General features: G+C 39.6%; 1 protein-coding gene across 2 annotated transcripts in view; it reads right to left on the bottom strand.

The window, feature by feature from the left end:
• LARS1 (leucyl-tRNA synthetase 1) overlaps positions 1 to 21,486 on the bottom strand; it is a 34,587-nt gene extending 13,101 nt beyond the window's left edge. The window contains exons 1-21 of one of the 2 annotated variants that reach the window (XM_075056254.1): positions 21,469 to 21,486; positions 19,262 to 19,380; positions 15,805 to 15,892; positions 15,062 to 15,142; positions 14,478 to 14,618; positions 13,183 to 13,344; positions 12,381 to 12,493; positions 11,915 to 11,978; positions 11,315 to 11,382; positions 10,747 to 10,972; positions 9,555 to 9,642; positions 9,375 to 9,451; positions 8,656 to 8,709; positions 7,518 to 7,658; positions 6,813 to 6,890; positions 5,784 to 5,869; positions 5,639 to 5,704; positions 5,462 to 5,544; positions 4,662 to 4,800; positions 1,746 to 1,958; positions 274 to 331 (exon numbers count right to left, since the gene is read on the bottom strand). In XM_075056254.1, the coding sequence (XP_074912355.1) occupies positions 274 to 331; positions 1,746 to 1,958; positions 4,662 to 4,800; positions 5,462 to 5,544; positions 5,639 to 5,704; positions 5,784 to 5,869; positions 6,813 to 6,890; positions 7,518 to 7,658; positions 8,656 to 8,709; positions 9,375 to 9,451; positions 9,555 to 9,642; positions 10,747 to 10,972; positions 11,315 to 11,382; positions 11,915 to 11,978; positions 12,381 to 12,493; positions 13,183 to 13,344; positions 14,478 to 14,618; positions 15,062 to 15,142; positions 15,805 to 15,855 (1,989 nt within the window). In that variant the 5' untranslated portion in view covers positions 15,856 to 15,892; positions 19,262 to 19,380; positions 21,469 to 21,486. Of the gene's footprint in view, positions 1 to 273; positions 332 to 1,745; positions 1,959 to 4,661; positions 4,801 to 5,461; positions 5,545 to 5,638; positions 5,705 to 5,783; positions 5,870 to 6,812; positions 6,891 to 7,517; positions 7,659 to 8,655; positions 8,710 to 9,374; positions 9,452 to 9,554; positions 9,643 to 10,746; positions 10,973 to 11,314; positions 11,383 to 11,914; positions 11,979 to 12,380; positions 12,494 to 13,182; positions 13,345 to 14,477; positions 14,619 to 15,061; positions 15,143 to 15,804; positions 15,893 to 19,261; positions 19,381 to 20,764; positions 20,816 to 21,468 lie in introns of those variants that run through there. The other variant, XM_075056253.1, reaches the window with a different exon arrangement.
• Positions 21,487 to 21,581: the final 95 nt, after the last annotated feature.

The following is a 21,581-nucleotide window of genomic DNA, read 5'->3' as shown; positions in this document are numbered from 1 at the left end:
TAGTAAAAAAACTACCCTAAAACTTAACAGAAATGCACTGACATCTTTACTAAACTGGTGAAGCTATACAAGAGGTAACTTAGAAAAGTGTTAGATAGACTTGGAGGAAAGGCAGGTCTTTACCTCTGATGAATGAAAAACTGGAGGGCACCAATGAAGAAAAATTTCACTATTTCCTCCTCTTAAATTCCAAGAAGGATTTTTCCAATCTGGCTGGCAAGTGCCTATTTTGACAACCACAAAAACCATCTCATACATGAAACCTCACTATACCTTTTCAGAATTGAGAAGGAGATGCCCATTTGCTCTCACAGCTACTGGCCATTTTTCTCTGTTTGAAGACAAGATACAAAGCATTTGTTAAAGTAAATACATTTTCTCTATTAAAAAAAAGAACACACATTTTATGTTCCAGTTTGGGACGAACACGTTCGGTAGAATCTTCAAAAAATACCCAGGGGGCGTCTTAAAAAAATTAAGGAGTGTCTTTGAAGATGAAAAGAATTCCAATATAAGGGCTAGGGATTATCATTGCTGAAATGCAAAGCAGGGAGCACTGCACCTACAATTATACTTCATTTACTCCATCTCCCTCTATTCAGCTACATTTAATTTAAAGGCCAGCAATTGGCATTGCCCAACAGCACTTGATAGACTTAGGTCCCGCATATCTCTACCAACAAAGGAAGGAGATATCAAATTCCCCGTGATCATCTTTACTATACATCAGAAAACAGCTTTTCCTATATACAGTTTTATACAACTCTTAAACAGAGGTTCAAGAGAATGCAAACATAGTATCTTCATGCACAGAACTACATCCTTCTAAAAGCACCATGTGATCAGCAAAGATTCTCAACCTGTACTGCATAGTCCATGGGAATATATATACACTATTTTAATGATCCTCAAGAAGTAATTAAGAAAACTTAATGATAATAAAGTCACTTAAAACCCCAGCGCAGGAATACAATTCAACACTGGAAAATCCACAGGAGGATATATTTACAGAAGACATTTGACTTTTATAAGAGAGGCCAATGAAAGCTAAAGTTAAAATTTGTTCTCCACTTTCATACATTTGCTTTTTCATGTGGCTACCTAACTGAGCATTTCATGCCTCCATAGGCAGCTAAAACAAATGAAAAACAGCATCAAACACTGTAATTCCAACATCACCTGCATTTGGATTTAGCTCTAGATGCTGCTACGTAGTATTCTCTCCACTCCCAAAGGAGGAAAAAAACCCTAAAGATACACCAACGCTGTTTCAGTATGTTTTTTACACATACCCTCTAAAGAAGCACCAAGCCAACATATTGTTTAGTTAGGACATATAAATCCTTAGGTTTGCTCTAAAGCTGATTGAAACTGCCAAGTCAATTACGCTACTTGCTAGAATTCCAGTGTTTAGAACAGACAGGATTTCAGCAAGTCAACTAAAGTTATATTATGCAGTTAGATTTCAGTTTTGCTTTAAATAATGTTTTAGAATGTGTATGTAAGAATCTTGCATCTTAAAATCTTTAAAGGATTCTAGAAAAAATACGGAAAATAATGGTACAGAGCCTTCTCAATAACTTCTACTATAGACAACTGTAACAAAGCTGCAATATGAAAGAATAAATTTTCAACCTAATTCTGAATGTTGCACAGTCCAAAAAAGCCATTAGCAAATGTACCAGAACTACAAACTCTCCAGCTTTATCTCCTGCACGACTGTTTTGCGTTATCTCCAAACTTACCTTTGATCTGACCACATAGCCACATGATTATAGAGGTAGTACGACAGATGATTTGGAACAAGATCTTTGCCAGAAACTCTGAGATCCACAGGATACCAAAATTCAAACTCCTCCCTTAACTTGTCCAACTTTTCTTTTGGAATCTCTGTTTTAGGAAATGGAGCTGCCTTGAAGAAGATGTAATCCCAAACTTCTTTGCTCATTTGATGTGCCCTGCACAGAATTAGTCCCATATTGAGATGTCACTAAAAGTTCCTCTTACACTCTACAGCATTTTGTATAAGACAGCTTAAAACTGTTGATTCATTCTTACAACATGCTCCATTTGATAAGCACAGCAAACATGGACAAAGTATACAGGTACTTTGTCTAAGATCAGATGAGTGAGTCCAACATCAGAAACAAAATCAGAACTCAGAACTGCTCAAGCCATGCCCTGCTTAAACTGCCCTTTGCTATTTCCCAATAAAGCATGAAGACTCCCGTGAAGAAAAAGTAATTAATAATTAAAGCATGATCTTGACTGTCCTCGAAACCTGCTCATTTCTTTTCCAAATGCCACCCCCCCACACCCACAGCAGCACTTGTGACCTTAACTGCATACTGAAAACCTATTACTAGTACACAAGTTTCCCTGCCTTCCCTTGCACTGGGTCATAGAGCCATTCCTTCTGGCTTCCATGAAAGTAAAAGAGCAGGGGTACAAGGGAATTGCTGTACAGTTCAAAGTCACCTCCTACATGGAAAAACTAGTGGTCTTTTCCCATTTGAATTAATCCATTCAAAATTAACATTTACTGTAAGACACTTTTTACCAATTACTAGAGGTAAAATCCACAATTTTGAATGAAAACACTGATGAGATGCAACTCAGACCCACAGTTCCGCAGCCACGGGCCTCCATTAAAAAAATATCCTTGTTTCTACAGAGATTTTTATTCCTAGCTCCCTAAAATTTCACTGAAGTACACCAGATACTACCTGCACACATTTCAAATTAAATAATTGCAGATCAAAGTTTACTATTTGTTAACATCTACTAAGGTGCTTTGGCCTGTATTATGCAGAGAGGAAAAGCATTCTGGATCCAAAGTACCTCTAGTACATATTAAAAAACTAGTTCAAATGACAGTCGACACCACCAGTCTAGAATAAAGTCTTACATGTACCAGTTTATTGGTTTAGTTCTGGTAGTTACTGTTCTATGCTTTAAATTACTGTGGTGTGCTGTGACTTAGCTTCCATGTTTGGTGGCAGAGATCATTGTAACCAAATGGTGACTGATGTGATACATCATAAATCCCCTTTTACTTTACCACACAGAGTAATTCTTAGTAAAAAGTGTTTGCTAACACTACAAGAAAGATGTTACCTGCTCACGTAAGAGTACACTCTAATTGTATGTACTTAATTACATCAAATCTATAATTCAGTGCTCAGGATGCTCACTTCAAAGTTTGTTTCCAGACAGGCCTGGTATGTAGGTAGCCTCTCTATAATTAGAGAGGTTTGTGCCAAAAATGAAAGCTTTGCCAAGTCTTTCAGAACTATTTCTGTTTGTGTCCCGGTTTTGGCTGGGATAGAGTTAATTTTCTTCCTAGTAGCTAGTATAGTGTTATGTTTTGGATTTAGTATGAGAATAATGCTGATAACACACTGATGTTTTCAGTTGTTGCTAAGTAGTGGTTAGACTAAAAGTGAAGGATTTTTCAGCTTCTCATGCCCAGCCAGCAAGAAGGCTGGAGGAGTACAAGAAGTTAGGAGGGGACACAGCCAGAGCAGCTGACTCAAACTGGCCAAAGAGATATTCCATACCACGTGACATCATGCCCAGTATATAAACTGGGAGGAGTTGGCCCGGGGGTGGGGATTGCTGCTTGGGAACTGACTGGGCATCAGTTGGTGAGTGGTGAGCAGTTGCATTGTGCATCACTTGTTTTGTACATTCCAATTCTTTTATTATTGTTGTCATTTTACTATTGTTATCATCATTATTATTTTCTTCCTTTCTGTCCTATTAAACTGTTCTCATCTCAACCCACGAGTTTTACTCCCCCCCCCTCCCCAATTCTCTCCCCCATCCCACCGGGTGGGGGGGAAGTGAGCAAGCAGCTGCACGGTGCTTAGTTGCTGACTGGGGTTAAACCACAACAGTTTGTAAGAATCTTTACTTTGGAAATGTTTTTCAGATTAGTTATAGCATCAAAAAAGGTAAGTTCCAGTTCCTGTGTGTAAACTACTCCAGAAAATAGTTCATAAAACATGCAGAATTAGAGCATAAGATTCAAGGCAAGATTGGAAGCGTTTTAGTCCAACTCATCTGGAATTGAAAAATCTCATCTCTCTGATCTGTCACTGAAAGTCCACCACCACTCCAACCAAGAGGTCACAGAGCAGTCTTCAGAGGTATTTTGGTACAAATGCCTTCTGCCTCTTACTTTGAAGGCTTCCATGTAAGAGTTGTGCATAAAAGACGGTTCTAAGCTTCTAAGAGAGTTACGAACTTTTAATACAGTGACAAAAACTAAGGGCTAATCATGCTCACTTTATAGTTGCAAATCAGTCTCAATAAGCAGAGACTTCAGCAGCCACCAAAACCAACCACTCAAAAACACCTGGCAAGGACCATTTCAAGGCAAGTCAAACAACTATTAAAAAAGGTAATATAACTCTGCATACAGTTCTGCTTTCAGGGACATTCCTCCTCTCTCTCTGGCCACCATACTCCTTTTTCTTTTCTTATTTCCCTTCCGCAGATTTGCTGTAACTTAGCTAACAGCAGGTAAAGTTTTAACAAAGATGCTTTTTAAACACAAAAGCAAAGAATCAGCCTCCTTGGCAAGTCTTTGTCAAGAACAATTCAGGAGATAAGCACACCCAATTAAACAAGAAAACTTAATGATTCACTCTCCCTACCCAATGCCGAGAGGAGATTCTCCTTGGCCCCTCAGGTTACCTCCCTGTAACAGATGGGCCACTGTGTAATAGGCCATGTAGATAGTTGAGTCAGAGAGAGACTCTATCAGCCACTGCTCATCCCAAGGTAACCGGGTACCTAGAAGAGATGGAAGCCAGGTATCAGAGGCAGTCACTATCATGCCTACTAACAAGCATGACACTCAAGCATACATAAGCAGTTTATGACTTTCAGTGGAACATATATATATACACACACATATATACACGAAAGTACTCATGCTTATCCTTTTAAAAATCCTTTTTTTAAAAATTCAATTCAGGCATCTGAAAATTTTATTAAAGAGAAAATACTTGCTATTTTTATAATCAGCTTCTTAACACAACTGTCAAACAAATTTCCGCTCATGATCATTTGCTGTGTATTATAATGAAGTTATAACAGCTGTCCCACGTCATAGGCTACATAAAATGAAGGCTAGTCAGAATTTAAGAACACCCAAGAAATGGTATTAGTTCCTTCTTCTGAGGTCCCTTGCAAATCAATGGCCCAGGCAAAAAGCTACAAGAGATGCTGCACAGAATCACTGTAGTAACGCAAAAATAAAATTATCGCTGGCCACATGCATTTTCAAGAAACTGTGCCTTCTCTGGGATGCTGGGTCAAGATGCAAGTTGGCTAAATCTGTCTACACTTACCTATACCATTTTGGATTCTAGATAGCACTTAAGCCTTCCAAGCGAAGTGATGAGTACCATCCTCATGAAGCACTGAGTGAGAAAAGGAGTGTTTTGCCTACCTAAGCCATATGTCCTGGAGCATGCATGCTCTTGTAGCCAGCCTAAAGCAGCTTCAAAATTTCTCCTAGTCTCTTCACAAAACCTGTAAGAAATAAGCTATTACTCCTCTCAGCCCTTAGACCACCACCACCAGTAGCAAACGATCACTCCCCTTCACGTCCGCTTTTATAACTTACGTCTCTAGAAGTTTCAAGCACTCTGATGTCTGTTTCTTCCAGTTCACTTCACCATAATCTAAATACCTACAGTCAGGAAAAGTTTACTGTAATAAAGCAATCCACATTGGCAGTAACTTTATAACTACAGCTTTACTTCCCTTACCACTGATCACAAAGAGCCACGACACATTCATCAGCAGACCTCGATATAACTTGTTTCTCAGGTTCCATATAAATCATGGCTTCGTCCTAAGAGTGGACAGGGCAATAAAAGCTAAGATTTAAGTATTTAGCAAAGTCTTGAAAATCCTCACATCTTACTAAAAATCATCCTCTCTGTTCCAATCTGTTTTACAGCTTTTATTGCATGGCTTTCATCACTGCACAGGCTCTCTGCCTCAGTATTCACTTTAGTAAAATGAGGGCAACAACTGACTATGTACTTCTCTGAGGTATCAGTTCACATAATGTTGTAAAGAATGTCTCCATGCATGACAAAAAGGAGGACAGAAGCACAAAATATTACTCATTGACTATGCCCCTAGTGATTAAAACAGCTACTAGAAAACCCTGGGGGACAGAGGGAGTGGGGAAGGTAAAGAAAAATAGAACAATGAGCTTTAATTCTACCTTTACAAACCACATACTCTGATGCAGGATGAAGCATTATATTATAATCTGAACATAACAATGCTGCAACAACAAGGGAATATTGACTAAATAACTGAAGCTTCTCCCACACTTCCAGTCCTCATCAGGAAAATCTTATTAAAGAGATGACATGATCATTGTTCATTTACTACTCTTCCCTCTCTGCATGATGAGCCCCCCAAATGGGGTGTTTGCACATCACAGATATCCTTTATTGGCAGGCTTGAAAAAGACTGACAATTCAGATCCTACACTTTCAGTATCTTCCCAACCATATCAAAGATTAAATCAGACGACCAGAATATTTCCTAGACAAGGTGATGGGATGAAGCAGGGAATAAGAGGTCTCTAAAGTTATTCATCCCACTTTGTCTAAGAACACAAGGTTCTTCTTTTAGCAGTATTTCATACTCTGTAGTGATCCAAAGCACCACTAAGAGGACTGCAGAACCAAAACAGAAAGGTTTCTTTAGCAACTCAGCTACTGTGAAAAGGACAAAATGGATCACTTAGAAGAAGCCGTGTGCATACTACCACATACATTATCCACCATCATCTTCTGAATAAGTTTCTTGACATCTTGAACTTTTTGTCCTTTGAATCCATCCACCAACATTACCTGTAAAACATGGGTCACAGGAGTTGATTTTTTTTTTAAATTAACGAGAAATAGGTGCAATAGCTGTTTAGATCAACATAAAGAAGTAGCAGTTACTGCAATCTTTGACATGCAAAAAATAGGAATAAAGGGTTTTTTTCATTAAATACAGTCATCTTTACCCAAAATGAGTTTGTATACATGTCAGCATGCATATAGGCAATCGAACACAGACAGAAATAAACATTGCTGCCAGCTTACAAGAAAATAGCCGAGGAATACATCACAGTAAGCCACCACATAAGTAAAGACAGGAGAAGAAAAAAAAACACCACCCAAAAAACCCATACCAATACATTGTTCTCTTCATATCAGTTTCCAAATCAATACTTGTAACAAAATTGATCAACTCCCCAGAAGGAGATCACTTGCTAGGAAATCAAATTACAAATCTCAGTTTGCAGTTCCTCCATTCTCTTTCAATTCTACGTAACTCCTCCAACTGCAGAACCTGCCTGCAGGAGAAATCTAAACAAAAAAAACCCTCCCTCTTTTTGCAGTCTTTTTTTTATTGTCTATCTTTATCCACTTTTTTCCTCCTAATCAAACTCAGCAAGATAACAGTCATGAAAATCTTTTATTACTTACTCCCTCATTAAATCCTTTCAGGTACACTCTCTCCTTGGCCTCAGCAAGCTTCTCTCTGTCATTCTGGCTCTGGATTTTAAGCTCATCACAGACTAATGGAGCACAAAGGTTGCCATAGCCTGGAATTTCAATGATGGGCACCTGAGAATTAACAAAACAGCGTCAGATATTCAGTTCAAATTATCTCAATGTCATAAAATCTACACAAAGATTTGTTTCTCAGATTTCACAAGTTTCACTAGGAGTGATGCATTGAACAAAACAGAGACAAGTATATTTTGCTTGGTTTGCAGTCCCTAGGCTGATACAGGAGTTTGAACCAGAGATCATGAAGGGGAAAAAAGGCAGTGACTAGTTACCTGAAAGTGTTTGTGGTGCATGGTATCTTGGGCAAAAGCAGTATTAACCAAAGAACCCTAACGGCAGCAGAAGCAGGTGCTAAGTCTATGTCAAACTTCTTGCTACTGCATCGTGCTACTCTGTCTGTAAATTTGCAGCATCTAATATTAATCAGGTTATGAAGTATTGTTGCAATTCCACTCATCAAATCAAAAATCCCTGGCAGTCCCCAGTGTGACTCCTGATCTGCCCTCCTACAAGCAATAACCTGGTTTTGTCTCCTGACATGACACCAGTACCAAGTTGTACCATTACCAAAGCTAGCACGTGGAAGCAAGGGTAGTGCAGAATATTGGGATGGCTCTACCTGTAACCTATGTTTTTCTAATGAAAATTGATTCAGCCATGAGTCTGCATTACTAGTAAAGGACTTTTAACTCTTTGCATAAGAACAGATAGAATAATCATCTGGCCATTAAGGCTGTAAGTTTTAATCAACCAACAGGTTATCAGTATAATGATGCAACCCATTCTCCAAAATAGCAATTCCCACAAAAATTAATACTTTCCTTTATCTCTGAAGTATAGCATAGAATAACAAATCTTGCTTGCAACCCCTAACACGCCAAATACTACAACTACAGCAAAACATGCAAACTTTACTTTAAACTTTTCAGCTCTTTCAGCTGAGGACTTTAAATAGAAAATCTGGAAAAGGCAAGCACAGTTCTTGTTACATTTCTCATCCATTAATACAAAGCCATGTGTACTGCAGATGGACACAACTGGGTGTACTTACTGGTTCAAACGGCAGGACCATTTCATCTTTGATGCCATACTTCACTCTCAAAGCCTTTGAAAGTTAGAAAAAAATGCAATATGGATAGAAGAAAAATCTTCTAGATTTAAAGGGGTTTATCCATTCATAGGGTCTTTTTTGTACATAATATTTTATTGTAAAGCAGACAAACCCACTTCCCTACCTTCCCACCATTTCTCACACCTGAGATTAATCCCCATCTCATTTCCAGATGATTCTTTGTCATAATTGTCCACATTTTTAAGAGGGGGAAAAACCAATATTGCTCTACTCTGAAAATGAGCTGGACAGAAATTCAATAGCCAGGGATAGCTCTTTAGACGCTGGTGTACTCTTGAAGCTGTAATAACAACAGCTACGTTAAGTCTCATTTCAAATTGATACAGATGTCTTAATCTCATTTCTGGAACTCAATTCCACAACAGGAATTTATTTCTATTTCACTGGTACTCTTCACTACCTTAACATGCAGCAGAAGTTACATGATCCTCATCCAAAACTCTTCTTGAAGTCTGAGAATAAACATCTGTCCCAGCCCAGCTGGTTTTAACTTCATTTATTTTTAACTTTGATTTCAAGTTAGAGATGGCAAAACACCAATCAAAGGGAGTTTCATTTTACCCACTGAATATCCACTTCTGACCCTCCACACTATGGAAAGGAAACAGAAACAGAAGCAATTCAGTTAACAGACTGACCTGTTTTTTTTTCAAATCTCTCAGGGCTGCAATGTCATCCGGAGAATCAGAGGGAACACTTGTTACCACTCCAGTTCCTTGACAAAGAAAAAGATACAACAGATAGAAAGATTAATCAGCACATATTGAATGCACAGCGTGCATCAAACAGGCTTTGGCAGGATGCTGTTGTAAAGTTACCTTTATCTTCCTTGATTGTGAGCATGGGAAGAGCATATATAACTTTGTAGGTGGTGAGAGGTGCCAAAAGTGCAGCGCCAAGAATCTCCTATGTGGGACAAAGGAATATCATTACAATAAATAGCACTTTTTCAGCCTAGTTGTGTAAGCTCTCCTGGCAGATATTCTTTAAATTTGCTGGCATTCCTTACATGTTACAAAAAAATAAATTGGAAAAAAAAATAGTTAGACAAGGAGGAATTATATAGGAAAAGAAAGCATGTACCACTTGAGACAGTATATGGACTATTTACTGGTAGAAAAGTCAAATACCAGATAACATAGAGAAAGCAAAACTACTAAAGTATAGAGTTGGAAAAAGACAGTAAGCAGAACAGTTTGTCTCCAAATATCTGAAGCACATCAGCATCAAGACAGGCAGAATTAAGAAGCTAGAGTCAAAAGCCAGATTAAACAAAGGCAGGAAAAGAATTTCATCAAGACCATTTATGCACTGACAGGAGGTAGTCTAGATGTTGCAGTTGTCTTCTACCTCTCTAATCTGCTTGAATTCACATCATGTCTACTAACAAAGAAACAAAAACTATTTTCTACTTCATCCTTCAAAGCAGGATCAAGAAAGATGATGACAAGTTTTAGTGAATGGAAATTGAGTGATGTAAAGAGCAAGAAGGTGCTTTCTATTAGGATGAACAAATGCCACTAACTACACTTTACTCAAAGCACAGAAGTTAAGGAAAATTAATATCAAAACCACTAATATTCAGCTACTAAGATAAGAAAGCTTCATTCACAAAGATGTAATGGAAATGTCAGCATCAACAAAAAGCCTTTTTCACAAAACCCTTCCCAGCTATAACTTTTTTCTGTCCTTTCCATTCCTTGTAGAGAAGTCATCACTCTTCCCAGCATGCAGAAAAATATCACTTAAAACCATTCACGCATCACATAATGCTAAGGCAATAGTAATGCATTTGTCCACAGGTAAGTGCATCAGCTTAATCTCCCAGTAGTAGCTGCAGCTCGGCTGCCAAGGAAGCTGTCTTCTGCTTGCTTTTTTAGTCACTAAACACTCCAAAATTTTTGTAATAGTTCCTATATTTTCTTTGTAAATAGAATTCTATCATCACCTTTGTAAGTATAAGCTTCACAGGAATAGATAAGCCTGACCAGCAAGCTGCAAGATGCTTACTTCTCCCATCAGCTCCTTGACAACAGGTACGACTCCATTATCTTTTGTAAAGCCCTGGTAGGACATATTCCTGGCAGCTCTTTGGGTACAGATAAAAATATCCCCATTCACAGTTTCAAAGCCGATGTACTTCATATCTGGGCGAACCCAGCAGTTAGTCTGTCCAAACATGGTCTCTGGTCTGAGCGTAGCAGCCACCAAGAAGATATTTTTTCCTCTTAGGCCACTGGGGGGAAAAAAGTATGTCATAAGTCACCAAAATAAAAACATTTAGGATAATACAGAACATGCTTTTAAGCTAATATGAACTTTTAAGTAACATTTCCTAAGGTATGAAAGTGGGTCATTAAGTTCTTTGTGGGTTTTGAGATTTTCTTTTTTTTTTTTTTAATTCAAGTTCCACACAGACTAGTGAATAGAGCAGCTCAAAAGAGAGACCAAGCCTTTGAAGTGACAGAAGTAACAGGGTGAAATTAAATTCTGCATTAGGCAAAACAGATTGTCTAATTTAATGGTCACTTCTGGCCATAAGATAGAACCTATTTGCCGTTACAAATTCAAGACCTACCTTAATTTTGTGGGATAAGGATCTAACACCTTCATTTTTATTAGCGTATATTCTTGAGGCCCGACACCCTACAATTCACATAAACAATGCAGCAATCAATACATGACATAGACACAAGCAGTAAAGAAAATAAATCCCAGTCTGTAGTACGCTAACCCAAGCATTATTTAAGGTACTGATGCTTTCTTCAAAGTCAGTCATATTTCCATTGATACAAATGACTGTTTACTAAAATGCATACTGGAGAGAGAGGTTATACTTTATTCCTACATCCAAAAATTTACTCATCATAGCCACTATCTCAGCAATATATAAATTAATAACAGCTTATTTGTTTTGTTTCAACAGATAGATAATGATATGATGTAGTGATGCTGCTGGCACAAATTGCCAAATAATCACAGAAAACAGCTACAATTGAAAATACTATCCATAGTTCAAGACAAATACTCTCAACAGAGTTCGTTCAGTTTTTGTATGTACTGACAACTGAGAACCAATAACTGTACAAAATACATTTCGCTCCAAGATACAATTTATTTTTCCATTCAGTACTTAAAAGCATAAGCAATACATAAAAATCACAGTTAAAAATATTACCTCTCCTGTTTGCCTGTCATGATCCATGCAAGGCTGTCCATCTTTTGGAGAATAAATTGTGTATCTAGAAAAAGGTATGTTTTAATTTAGTAGCAAATACAATAATGTGTAGACCAAAAGAAAAAAAAATCTTTATGAGAAAGAGACCTCTTAATGGTATTTTCAAAATTCGTGTAAATTTCCACCAATGTCAACGTCCAGTTTTTGCAAGAGCTTTCAGTATCGGCCATATTTTGCTTTGAGTTGATGTCCATGGAAAAAATAAAACAGGAACACAATCTCATACACTTCGGTAGCACAATAAACACACTACTTCATCCTGCCTAGTAGAGCATTTGAAATGAAAGGATTCTAGTTTAATGTGAGTTATAAGCATGTTCTAGAAATGTGTCATAGGGTTCTGTCCTTCGTAAAGCTGAGCTTATCCATATTCACAATAAACTCAAGACTTAAGTGGTAGGCTTACCGTTTCCCAAACTTAATCTTATTTCTTTCCTTTAATGTAAGAAATTGCCATCGTACAAAGGAATCATAGTAAGGATTAACATCTGTAGTAATGAAAGAACGCCTCCAATCCACCTGGAAATATGTAAGAGTCTCCGGTAAGTAAATACAACAAAGAAATTCAAGGAACCTCACAATAGCAAAAATATTATTTTAAAAACAAAAAGAAGTTTTTCTCTGAAAAGAGAATGCAAGTACATATCACACAAAGTGTGCATGCTTAAAAACATAACTGCAGTCTGTATGTGCGTGGCCTTTGAGAGCTGAGGTATCAAAGACTCAGGGCCCCATCCGCTGACTGAATTTTAGAGATTTTGCAGTAGTTTTAATCAACCACTCAAGCTAAATTTCAGCACTACCTTGTTTCATAATCTCTATCATCCTTCATTTTTAAAAATCTGTTGTCAGTAGGACAAGTATCTTTATTTAATATCACATCATTACTCTTCCTAAAACTACTGTCAATACTGACTACAGAACAGTTATCTAATACAGAAAGAAGTGAAAGTCATAATTTCTTTATTCAATTCCTCTTTCCAGTTGTGATCATTGCATAGGGTATAAGCCCTATATAATAAAGCCCTTAATTATCACCCAAGACTATTAAAATGTTAAATGAGTAATTTCATGAATACCAGAAACGTTTCTAGAATAATATTGGTATTATGCAGAAAATCTTCTCAAAGGAGGGGCAGCATATTCCTGGACATAACAATACAAGTATGGCTGCTTGCATAATTGAGTTTTAGATTTCACACAGTTACCTTCAATCCCATGCTTTTCAGATCCTGAACAGCAAGGGGAGGGAAATAATCCAGCCAATGCTCAGCTTCAGAAAAACTGACTACTTCTTCATCAGAAAGACCCAAAGACTTCATGATTCCCCACTGGTATTTGGAAGAGCCAGTCTTGGCAGCAGCCTTGCTCTGAAAGGACAACTGTGATTAGGAAAAAGTGCACGTTCTTGTATTCACGATAGCTTTATATGCTCGAGAGCATTTTTTCTCTATTAATGTTACAATTTCTATTTCCAGATATAGAATACAAATATTCCAGCATCCTTTCCCTAGCAGTGAAGATTAATGATTAGAGTTTCTGATCCACACTATTTCCTAGCTCGTATTCAACTGTACATACAGTAATCCTCCTCTTTTCAACTGTTACATGCTTAGATCTCTCTGATACATAAGGGTGTGCCATGACAAGCTGGCAAGAAATGACCAGTTCACCAAGGTCCTGGTCAAACAAATGGCTGTTTTCACCATGAAAAGGTGGAGCAGTCCCGCACTATATCCTTGTGTCAAAAACATTTTCTGCTGTTACTTTGCTCATATTACTTTTTCCTTCAAATATCTTATGTCTCTAACCAACAGCAACTTACTACCCACAAGAGTAGCCAAGATCACATCTTCTGTTGATGTAGAGCAGACAGAATCCCAAATCTAATGCTTCCAGTGTGACAAACCCTTTAGCATACATAAACAATATACATAAGAACATTTCTAAATTTTTCCTAGATGTGACTTTTTTCCTTGCTTTGTGATACTCCCAAAATCATAAATCTCATTTAAATACCTGATAAGCCAAAATAGTTCAGATGATTTTAATTAGCGTATCTAGCCAGAATAGGCCAGATACCAATTTACAAGACAATAATCAGCATAGTAGGTATATATATCCCCTACCTCTGAGAAAGCAGGGTTAATTCCTACAACTTGTTTGTGAATGCTTTGAGCAGAAGAAAAAAAAAGAAAAAAAAAGAAAAAAGAAAAAAAATCAGAACATTACCCTGGATGATCCCATTTTTCTCAGGAAACTATTAAATAGTGCACCAACTCACCATTAAGATTTCATGCATTAAAATGATATCTCTGCAACCATGCAGTTGATGTATTTTTTTCCAAGTCTACCTTAAAAGTACCCAGCTATCTTGGAAAAAACAATCAAAATATTTGTATCACAGGTTTCTCTGAGTGTGAAGGAGGAAAAACCCATAATGCATACTTTGAAGCTTTAAGAGCACAGCTACCAATCCAGAAAATCTTTGTTTAAAGTTTACCTTTTTGCCTTTTGCTTTGTCTTTGATGATAATTTCTTCTTCTTTTTTAGCAGAATTTTCTTCCTCTTCTTCCTCCTCATCAGGAAATTCAGGTGGGCAGCCATATAATTCCATTTCTCTTTTTAGCTTATCTGCACAAGCCTAAATAGAGTTATTGGTGGTCTATCAGCACTTTTCTGTGGCAACTGCTTCAATCACAGCTAAGGAGTGCTTTTAATGATAACACTTTCCATTTCGCTATAACGCTTTAAACTTTTTCTGGACATTGTACTGAATTCTAGGAGACCTTGCAACTTCAAGAATGCCTGCCGTGGCAGAAGAGGTTTATAGTGAGGATTTTCATTTTGCAAATGAAAAAATATAATAGGTAAACTTATATTTTAAAGCATTTCATTTTCTATAAAGTAATAATGTATAGTTCAAGCACAACACATCTTTACTACAAATTCAGGTTCCAAATCACAGTCTTGATGAATTTTTTAATAAATTAACATGGTGATTGGGATGGACAGTAAACAATGCTTTAAGAAGTCTTAAGTATAAAAAACATCAGAAAAAGCCCTCAGTAACTCAAAACATCTTACCTTTATAGGCATCCCAGTGCAGTGTAGACCAAACGGAAACAAGCAATTCTTTCCCTTTAGCCTCTGGTACCCAACTGCAAACTATATAAAGTGGAAAAATGAAACAGATGAAACAAGAACGGCATAAGGCTAAACTAGCACCCTTCCCAAAAAATAAGTGCACTTCCTTCTTTAACATGAAACTACTGAAAGACAGATGAATGCAGTCAACAGCATCTAGGAAGCTAATTAACAGAAAAGAAGGTGAAGCTAAGTTTTGTTATCAGGTCTGCCGCTGCTTGGCTGCGTAAGTACAAGCCTTCCTAATTTTCAGGGGGTTGTTTTTGACTAGAGAAGAATAGATGCAAAGAAGAGATCGATTTTGTGGAATCCTATCTGCTAGTACCTAAAACCTGTTAACACACAGGTAACAGAGCACGGTGTTTACAAACAAAAGGGACAATAAGATTTCTTGTTAAGTTTGTGCCATTTAGCAGCAATCCTTTAAAATCTTGGCAAATCTGAAAGAACAAATATAGGAAACACCTGGAGTCTAGTCCTCTAGAACTAAAAAAAGTGATGAGGAGCATTTCTCTTCAACCAGTAATATTTCCAGTGAAAATATGGGAAAAAAAGGGAGCTTCGAATAACTCATTATTGAATCTATAAATTAAAAAGGCATTCTGTTAGTTCCAAATTTAACTGCAAAATTAGCATTTGTTCTAGAGTAGTATTTAAAGGTATTAGCAAAAGAAAATTTTTACCTCACATTTAGATAAAGAAAATGTGTGTCCCAGGTGAAGGCGGCCATTCATGTAGGGATAAGGAAAGGTAACAAAGTACTTTCCTTTGCTGTGAAGAAATTCGAAGAATTAAAACATGTAATTAGCTTTTAAAATGACCATCAGAAGATGCACAAGCAAAACAGTTAACTGATATGTTCAGCTATTATCAGCCCACAGTGACATTAAAATAATATTTTCCCTGCCAGTAACATGAGTCTTTGATTTTAAAGAACTGATATACTAAAAGGTTTTATCATCTTTAAAAAACAAATTAAAAAAAATCAACACACACCACAAAAAAAAAAAAACACATAGTATTGACATCACAAAGAAACTTTCAAATAGCTATAACATCTTCCCAAAGGTAACAAATTCTAATCCTGCTTCTCTAAATTAATTACTGCAAAGGCTTAAAGTCAATTAATTATGTTATTAATCTCCCACAGTTATTTAATCTCCCACTGTCTGAGTTCAGATTTTTTAGTGGCACACTGTAAATAATTACTCATTTCACAGGGATATATTGTTGCACAGTATTTTGAATACGTATTATGTTGTTGTAACCTGACCTCCCAAAGCAGCTAAGATAATTTCTAGATCTTTAGGACATTTTAAATTTCTACCTGCACCTTTGCACTCTACTTCCTGCCTTGTCTTTTCCCCTTCAGACACTACCACTGATGTATAAATGTGCATAAATAAAGGCCAAGTAATTGGTTTGCTTGCAAAATATTGCAATTTAGGAAGCTGCCACCTGTTAAACCACTTTAGTTATTATCTTGGTTTAGTTTGACTTTCCCACACAAGAAATAACTAACCTCACATTGCCGAGGTCACTGCTTTTTCAGTCAGAGACCTACCCAAAGGACTAATGCTGTTCCACAAGGAAGCCCCTCTCTACAAAGAGCATTGATCGTACTGATCTGAGAGGAATTGTGCTCCCACACATGCTAAGCATTTCTAGAGGTTCTGTCTTAAACAAGTTTCTCGGGGTTACTCTGGGGCAGAAATAAAACCAAGAGTTAAATGGTCTTTCTTAATCCCGCAGTACGTTCCCTTTGCCCATGAAACGCGCTTCCCCCCAACAGCTCTGCTCTCTCCCTTCCTCGGGCTGCCACCCTTACGGTCCTGAGCGAGCGTGACCAAGGCAAGCCCGAAGCTGTACCCCCATCAGTTCACTCAAGCAGCACTGCATCTACCACCAGAGAAGCCCGTTGTGACAGATAAAGGGATGGAACATAACATCAGAGCTTGGCAGCTGCTCAGGCACTATGGCAGACTGTATCTGCCATGTGGAAAGCAAACAAGAGACCAAACCAGCGCTGCACATGCCTGCTATTTTAGATGAACCAATTTCAGAAAGCTGAGAACAATTATGAAACCAACCAGGTGGGAGAAAATTTAAGCAAAGAAATAAGCACCATCTACAGTCAAGAGACAGCAGCTCAGGAATATTTCACCATAAGATCAGAAAGCCACTATCAAAGCAAAATATTGCGTTGACCAAAACCAGCACCTATTAAAAGCAGAATATTCTATAAAAAAAAAAGTTCCTTAACTAACAACTAAGAAAAACAAGGTAAAATTCACAGCAGTTCAAATTAATTAGAAGAGGCAAATACCAAAAAAGAAAAACCCAGATAAACCTCAGTACAGATTCACACATGAAGATGATGTCAACAAGAGAGTTTTTTCTTTAACAAAATAAACAAACAAAGGCAATCCTACCAATGGCATTATTACATGGAAACAGCAGAAAACAAGAGACAGTTCAGACACAGTCCCTCTAGAAACACAGTGAAATTACATTAACAGAGGAAGCTTCAAGCAAAGAAGCAGAAATACAACAAATGCAGTGACTGGAACTGAAGTCAGAGAACTTCATAATTAATAAAAAACTTTAGATAATAAAAAAATAAATCAGGAACAGTGTTAGCCATTAAAACAACCTGAGAAGTTCTGTGGTGGAATCCCATTCTTCTTAAATAAGGGTTAGATTTTTTCCTAGGGAATCTCCTCTAGTTCAAGCAGGAATTATATCAAAGAATTTTTTAAGTCTGAGTTTTGGAAAAGGCCAACCACATCTCTCCTGGCCCATTTACTTTGAATAACTGTGATCTTTAATAATGATACAGATATTCCTGCTATCACTTCCCAGGATTGAGCATTGCACGAATAGCCACAGATCCCTTACAGCAATTCCATCTACATCGTAGTAGAGCTTTACCAGCTCAACCCAAGAAAAAACACTGTAAGTAAAGCCTCCTCCTGGCACATGATGAAATCCTACTGTGACTATGTAAGGACTGACCACAGAAATGTTCTGCCAGCATCATCTCTCTCTCCTCTGAGGAAGCTTTTACTAATATCAGCTATTTTGTAAAAATAAATAGAAGACAAAACCCTGAAATAAATACTTGGCATTTTAGCTAGAAGTGTAAGAACATCAGTTCAGCAAAGCAGCTTTTTCTCCATTTATAAGGTGGTCACATGTTACCATGATAAACACTGAGATTTCATATTAAATCACTCCATATAGTAAAACTAACCTACTACTTTCATTTTCGGTCAGAAACTAAGTATTAATTACAGCCTTAAATTTCAACCTGTAATATAGCAAATACTTAAAAGCACAGATTGCATTTCTTTTAAGTGAAAAAGGAGTTCTACAGTGTCAGCAAAACACCCCCACACAACAGTTTTTATTACACCTCCTAATTTTGCATTCAAATCTTCTGACCTGTTTGGGTCCTTCACTCTTTATTCAGTCCTGGAACTTATTTTGCTGGAGCTGCAGATCACAACAGAAGCGCAAACTGAAGGTCTATGACTAACAAGGTAGCAGGACAAACTTCTGCAATACAGTTCATGTATGAAAAGAAATCACAGCACCTCACCTGAGGAACAGTAATGATCACACACCTGGCCTTGATCCACTTCTACACAAAGTAAAACAGGTTGGCCTACACCAGGACCCAAGATATTTGTTTAACAATTTTCTTTTCTCAGTGAAGCAGAGCAAGTACACACCTTCCTCCAGAGAAAAGAGTGGTCCTTTCTAACTGGGAGGGTAAAAGCCCTCCCACTAGTAAGGGCTCAGGCATCCCATTAAGAAGTATCCTCCATGTCAAAGAGTAGAAGTCACCAAAGAGAATCTATTTTTAAAATCTCAGAGGATACTGATACTACTAAGGAATGAGGAGAAGGCTTTTTTCATCCTAATGGAACTTGCCCAACACATGTACATGACTGCTTTATGTTGTCAGCTATGGAAATGCCAACTTAATGCATAAGCAAGTACCTCCAGGTGATCCAAGAGAATTATTCATTCAAAAGAGGCACTTTTTTTCCCCCCTGGGTTTTGAAGGAGAAAAGTTCCCCTGAAAAGAAGTTTCAAGCAGTTAAAGATAAAACCTGTTAAAAAATGTAATGATACCTCTTTTGGTTCTGCCTATCCGAAGCATCAATCTCAAAGACTCGCTCATCATCCCACTTTTGCTGGACCTCTTTCTCAATTTTCTTCAGGAAATCGACTTTTGCTGTCCCTTTACGTTCCTGTTAAACGGAAAGAAGAAGAAAAGTCTGGCTGAATGGATTACTAAATACAGAACCGTAACATATTATAGACAAATCCTAAACTCCTTTTGTTACGGGCAAGCATTTCTCCGGACTCCATAACACTGCAGCATAATCTCACAACAAAGAATCATTAACATGATCAATGATCAGGCCATGTAAATGCGTATCCTTGAGATTCAGCCTTCTGAGACAAGATCTAAAATCTGTAAGGAAAGCATTTGCCAAGGCAAAGGACTATCATAGCCAACAGAACACACACACACTAACAAACTGATCATTTTACCAATAACTAACAAATTCAGAGGTGTCTGAATTGAGGAGAGAGGAGTCGATATAAATCGTAAGTGAAAAAAACCACCATGGAATTCTGGTTTTGTTCCAGACTCTTCATAAACCCCATGTAATGTTTCTTCATCTTGCTATACGCTAAGTAGGAATAGTACTTCCTACACCAGAAGTCTGGCATACAAGTCGACTCTAACTGTAGTTCACAAAGAGAGTTCTTCAGGTAAAGTAAATTCCACTGGTGTTTAAGCACCACTATTAAGTGTTAAACATTCCCTCTCTTTATTCTTTTCTCATACAACATATTGCAAGCGTTAAAGGATACACGCACTACAGATACCACAGTCCTAAAGCTTGACATTCACAAAGTTTGAGGGTCTGGTTTTTTTTCCCCCAAGATCAAGGCAATACTAAGGTATTTGGGGCAGAAGTTGAACCTACCTTTACTCACATAAGCAAACATAAATCTGATTAACAATAAAAGTACTACAGCAAACCTCAAAACACCTTTAAGAGGAAAGCAAAGATATTATGGTAATTTAATGAAAGGTTCTAACTCATGCCAGGAAGTCTAATCACTAGTCTCTTGTTCTCCTGTGGTACGGCATCATTCACCTTAGCGTGGCTCCACCATTTTACGCATTGTTATGCCATCTGTAAAACCATGAAACCAGCTGCTGAAAGTCGTTTGGGCTTTCGAAGCGTTTGTCAGCCAAGTAAGCTGCCCAGACATACTGCCTACCGGCACCGGCGGCTGACCCGACTTCGAAACAACCAAAGACAGTTAGAGACGGCCAGGCCCCCACCGCCACCCCTCCGAGGGCAGGCCTGCCCCTCAGGATCGCTCTCCTGCAGCTCCACGCACCGCAGAACCGCGCTGGGAAGCGGAATGGCCCCGCTAGCGCTGAGGGGACCGCGGGGAACCCGGCCACCGGCGCCGGGAGGCGGCCAGTCCCGCGCGAAGGGGCCGCGGCCCCCGGGCGGACACTGCCGCACACACCCCACCGCGAACCGCGGCCCCAAAGCGGGACCCGCCGGGCCGGGCCCGGAGCTCTCGCTCCGCGTCCGCACTCACCGCCATGCTGCCGGACCGCCGCGCCTGACGGGAGACGGAACGCCCCGCCCATCAGCGGCGGGGCGGGGCCAGGCTGTACCAAGGCGGCGGTGGCCGGGCGGGGCTGTACCAAGGCGGCGGGCGGGCGGGGGGGGGGGGCGCGGCGGCGGCCTGGCAGGGGCGGGCAGGCGGGAGGGCGCTGCGGGCGCGGGCCTTTTGTAGTGCGAAGGCCGCTGGCTCCTGCTGCCGCCTGTGACAGCCGGGGCGGAGGGAGCGCGACCCGGCGGGGAGGCAGTGTGCCTGTCCGCCTCCTGCCGTCCCGCTCCCCTGCCGTGCTCGGCGAGAACAGAGCCGTCCCGGTGCGCGCCCCCCCCCCGGGCGGGCAGAGCCCCGCTGCAGGGCCAGCGCCAAGCAGGGGCAGGGCCGCCGGCCTGCTGGCTGCGGGCGCGGCGGAGCCTCGGGGGCCTGGCCGGTACGGCAAGCCGGAGTTGCCCGTGCTGTGCTCGCACCGGCGGAGCCCGCCGACCGGCGCCGCGCTGGGCCTCTGCTAGTACACAGCCGCAGCAGAGGCCTCGGTACCGACCCCCCTCCGGGAGACCGGGAGCGCGTCGCTGCCGCCGGGTTCGTCAGTGCACAGGCCCGAGTCCGCAGGGCGGCACACGGACCGCGGCTTCCCCCTACGGGAACGTCGAAAAAGGGGGAAAAAAACAATAAAATACATCCACCTGCCCCGGCGGGGCTGCCGCTGGGGGCGCCCCCTCGGCCGGCTGCCCGGGCGCGGGGGCGCGCTGCCCCTTTAAGAGCCCCCCCAAAAGATGTCGCAGCGGGGTTCGTGCGC

Source organism: Buteo buteo, chromosome 24 (assembly GCF_964188355.1).
Source record: "Buteo buteo chromosome 24, bButBut1.hap1.1, whole genome shotgun sequence".
In the NCBI taxonomy this organism is placed as follows: domain Eukaryota; kingdom Metazoa; phylum Chordata; class Aves; order Accipitriformes; family Accipitridae; genus Buteo; species Buteo buteo.
Note: the sequence above shows the minus strand (reverse complement) of the source record. Positions and strands in the feature narration are given on the sequence as shown.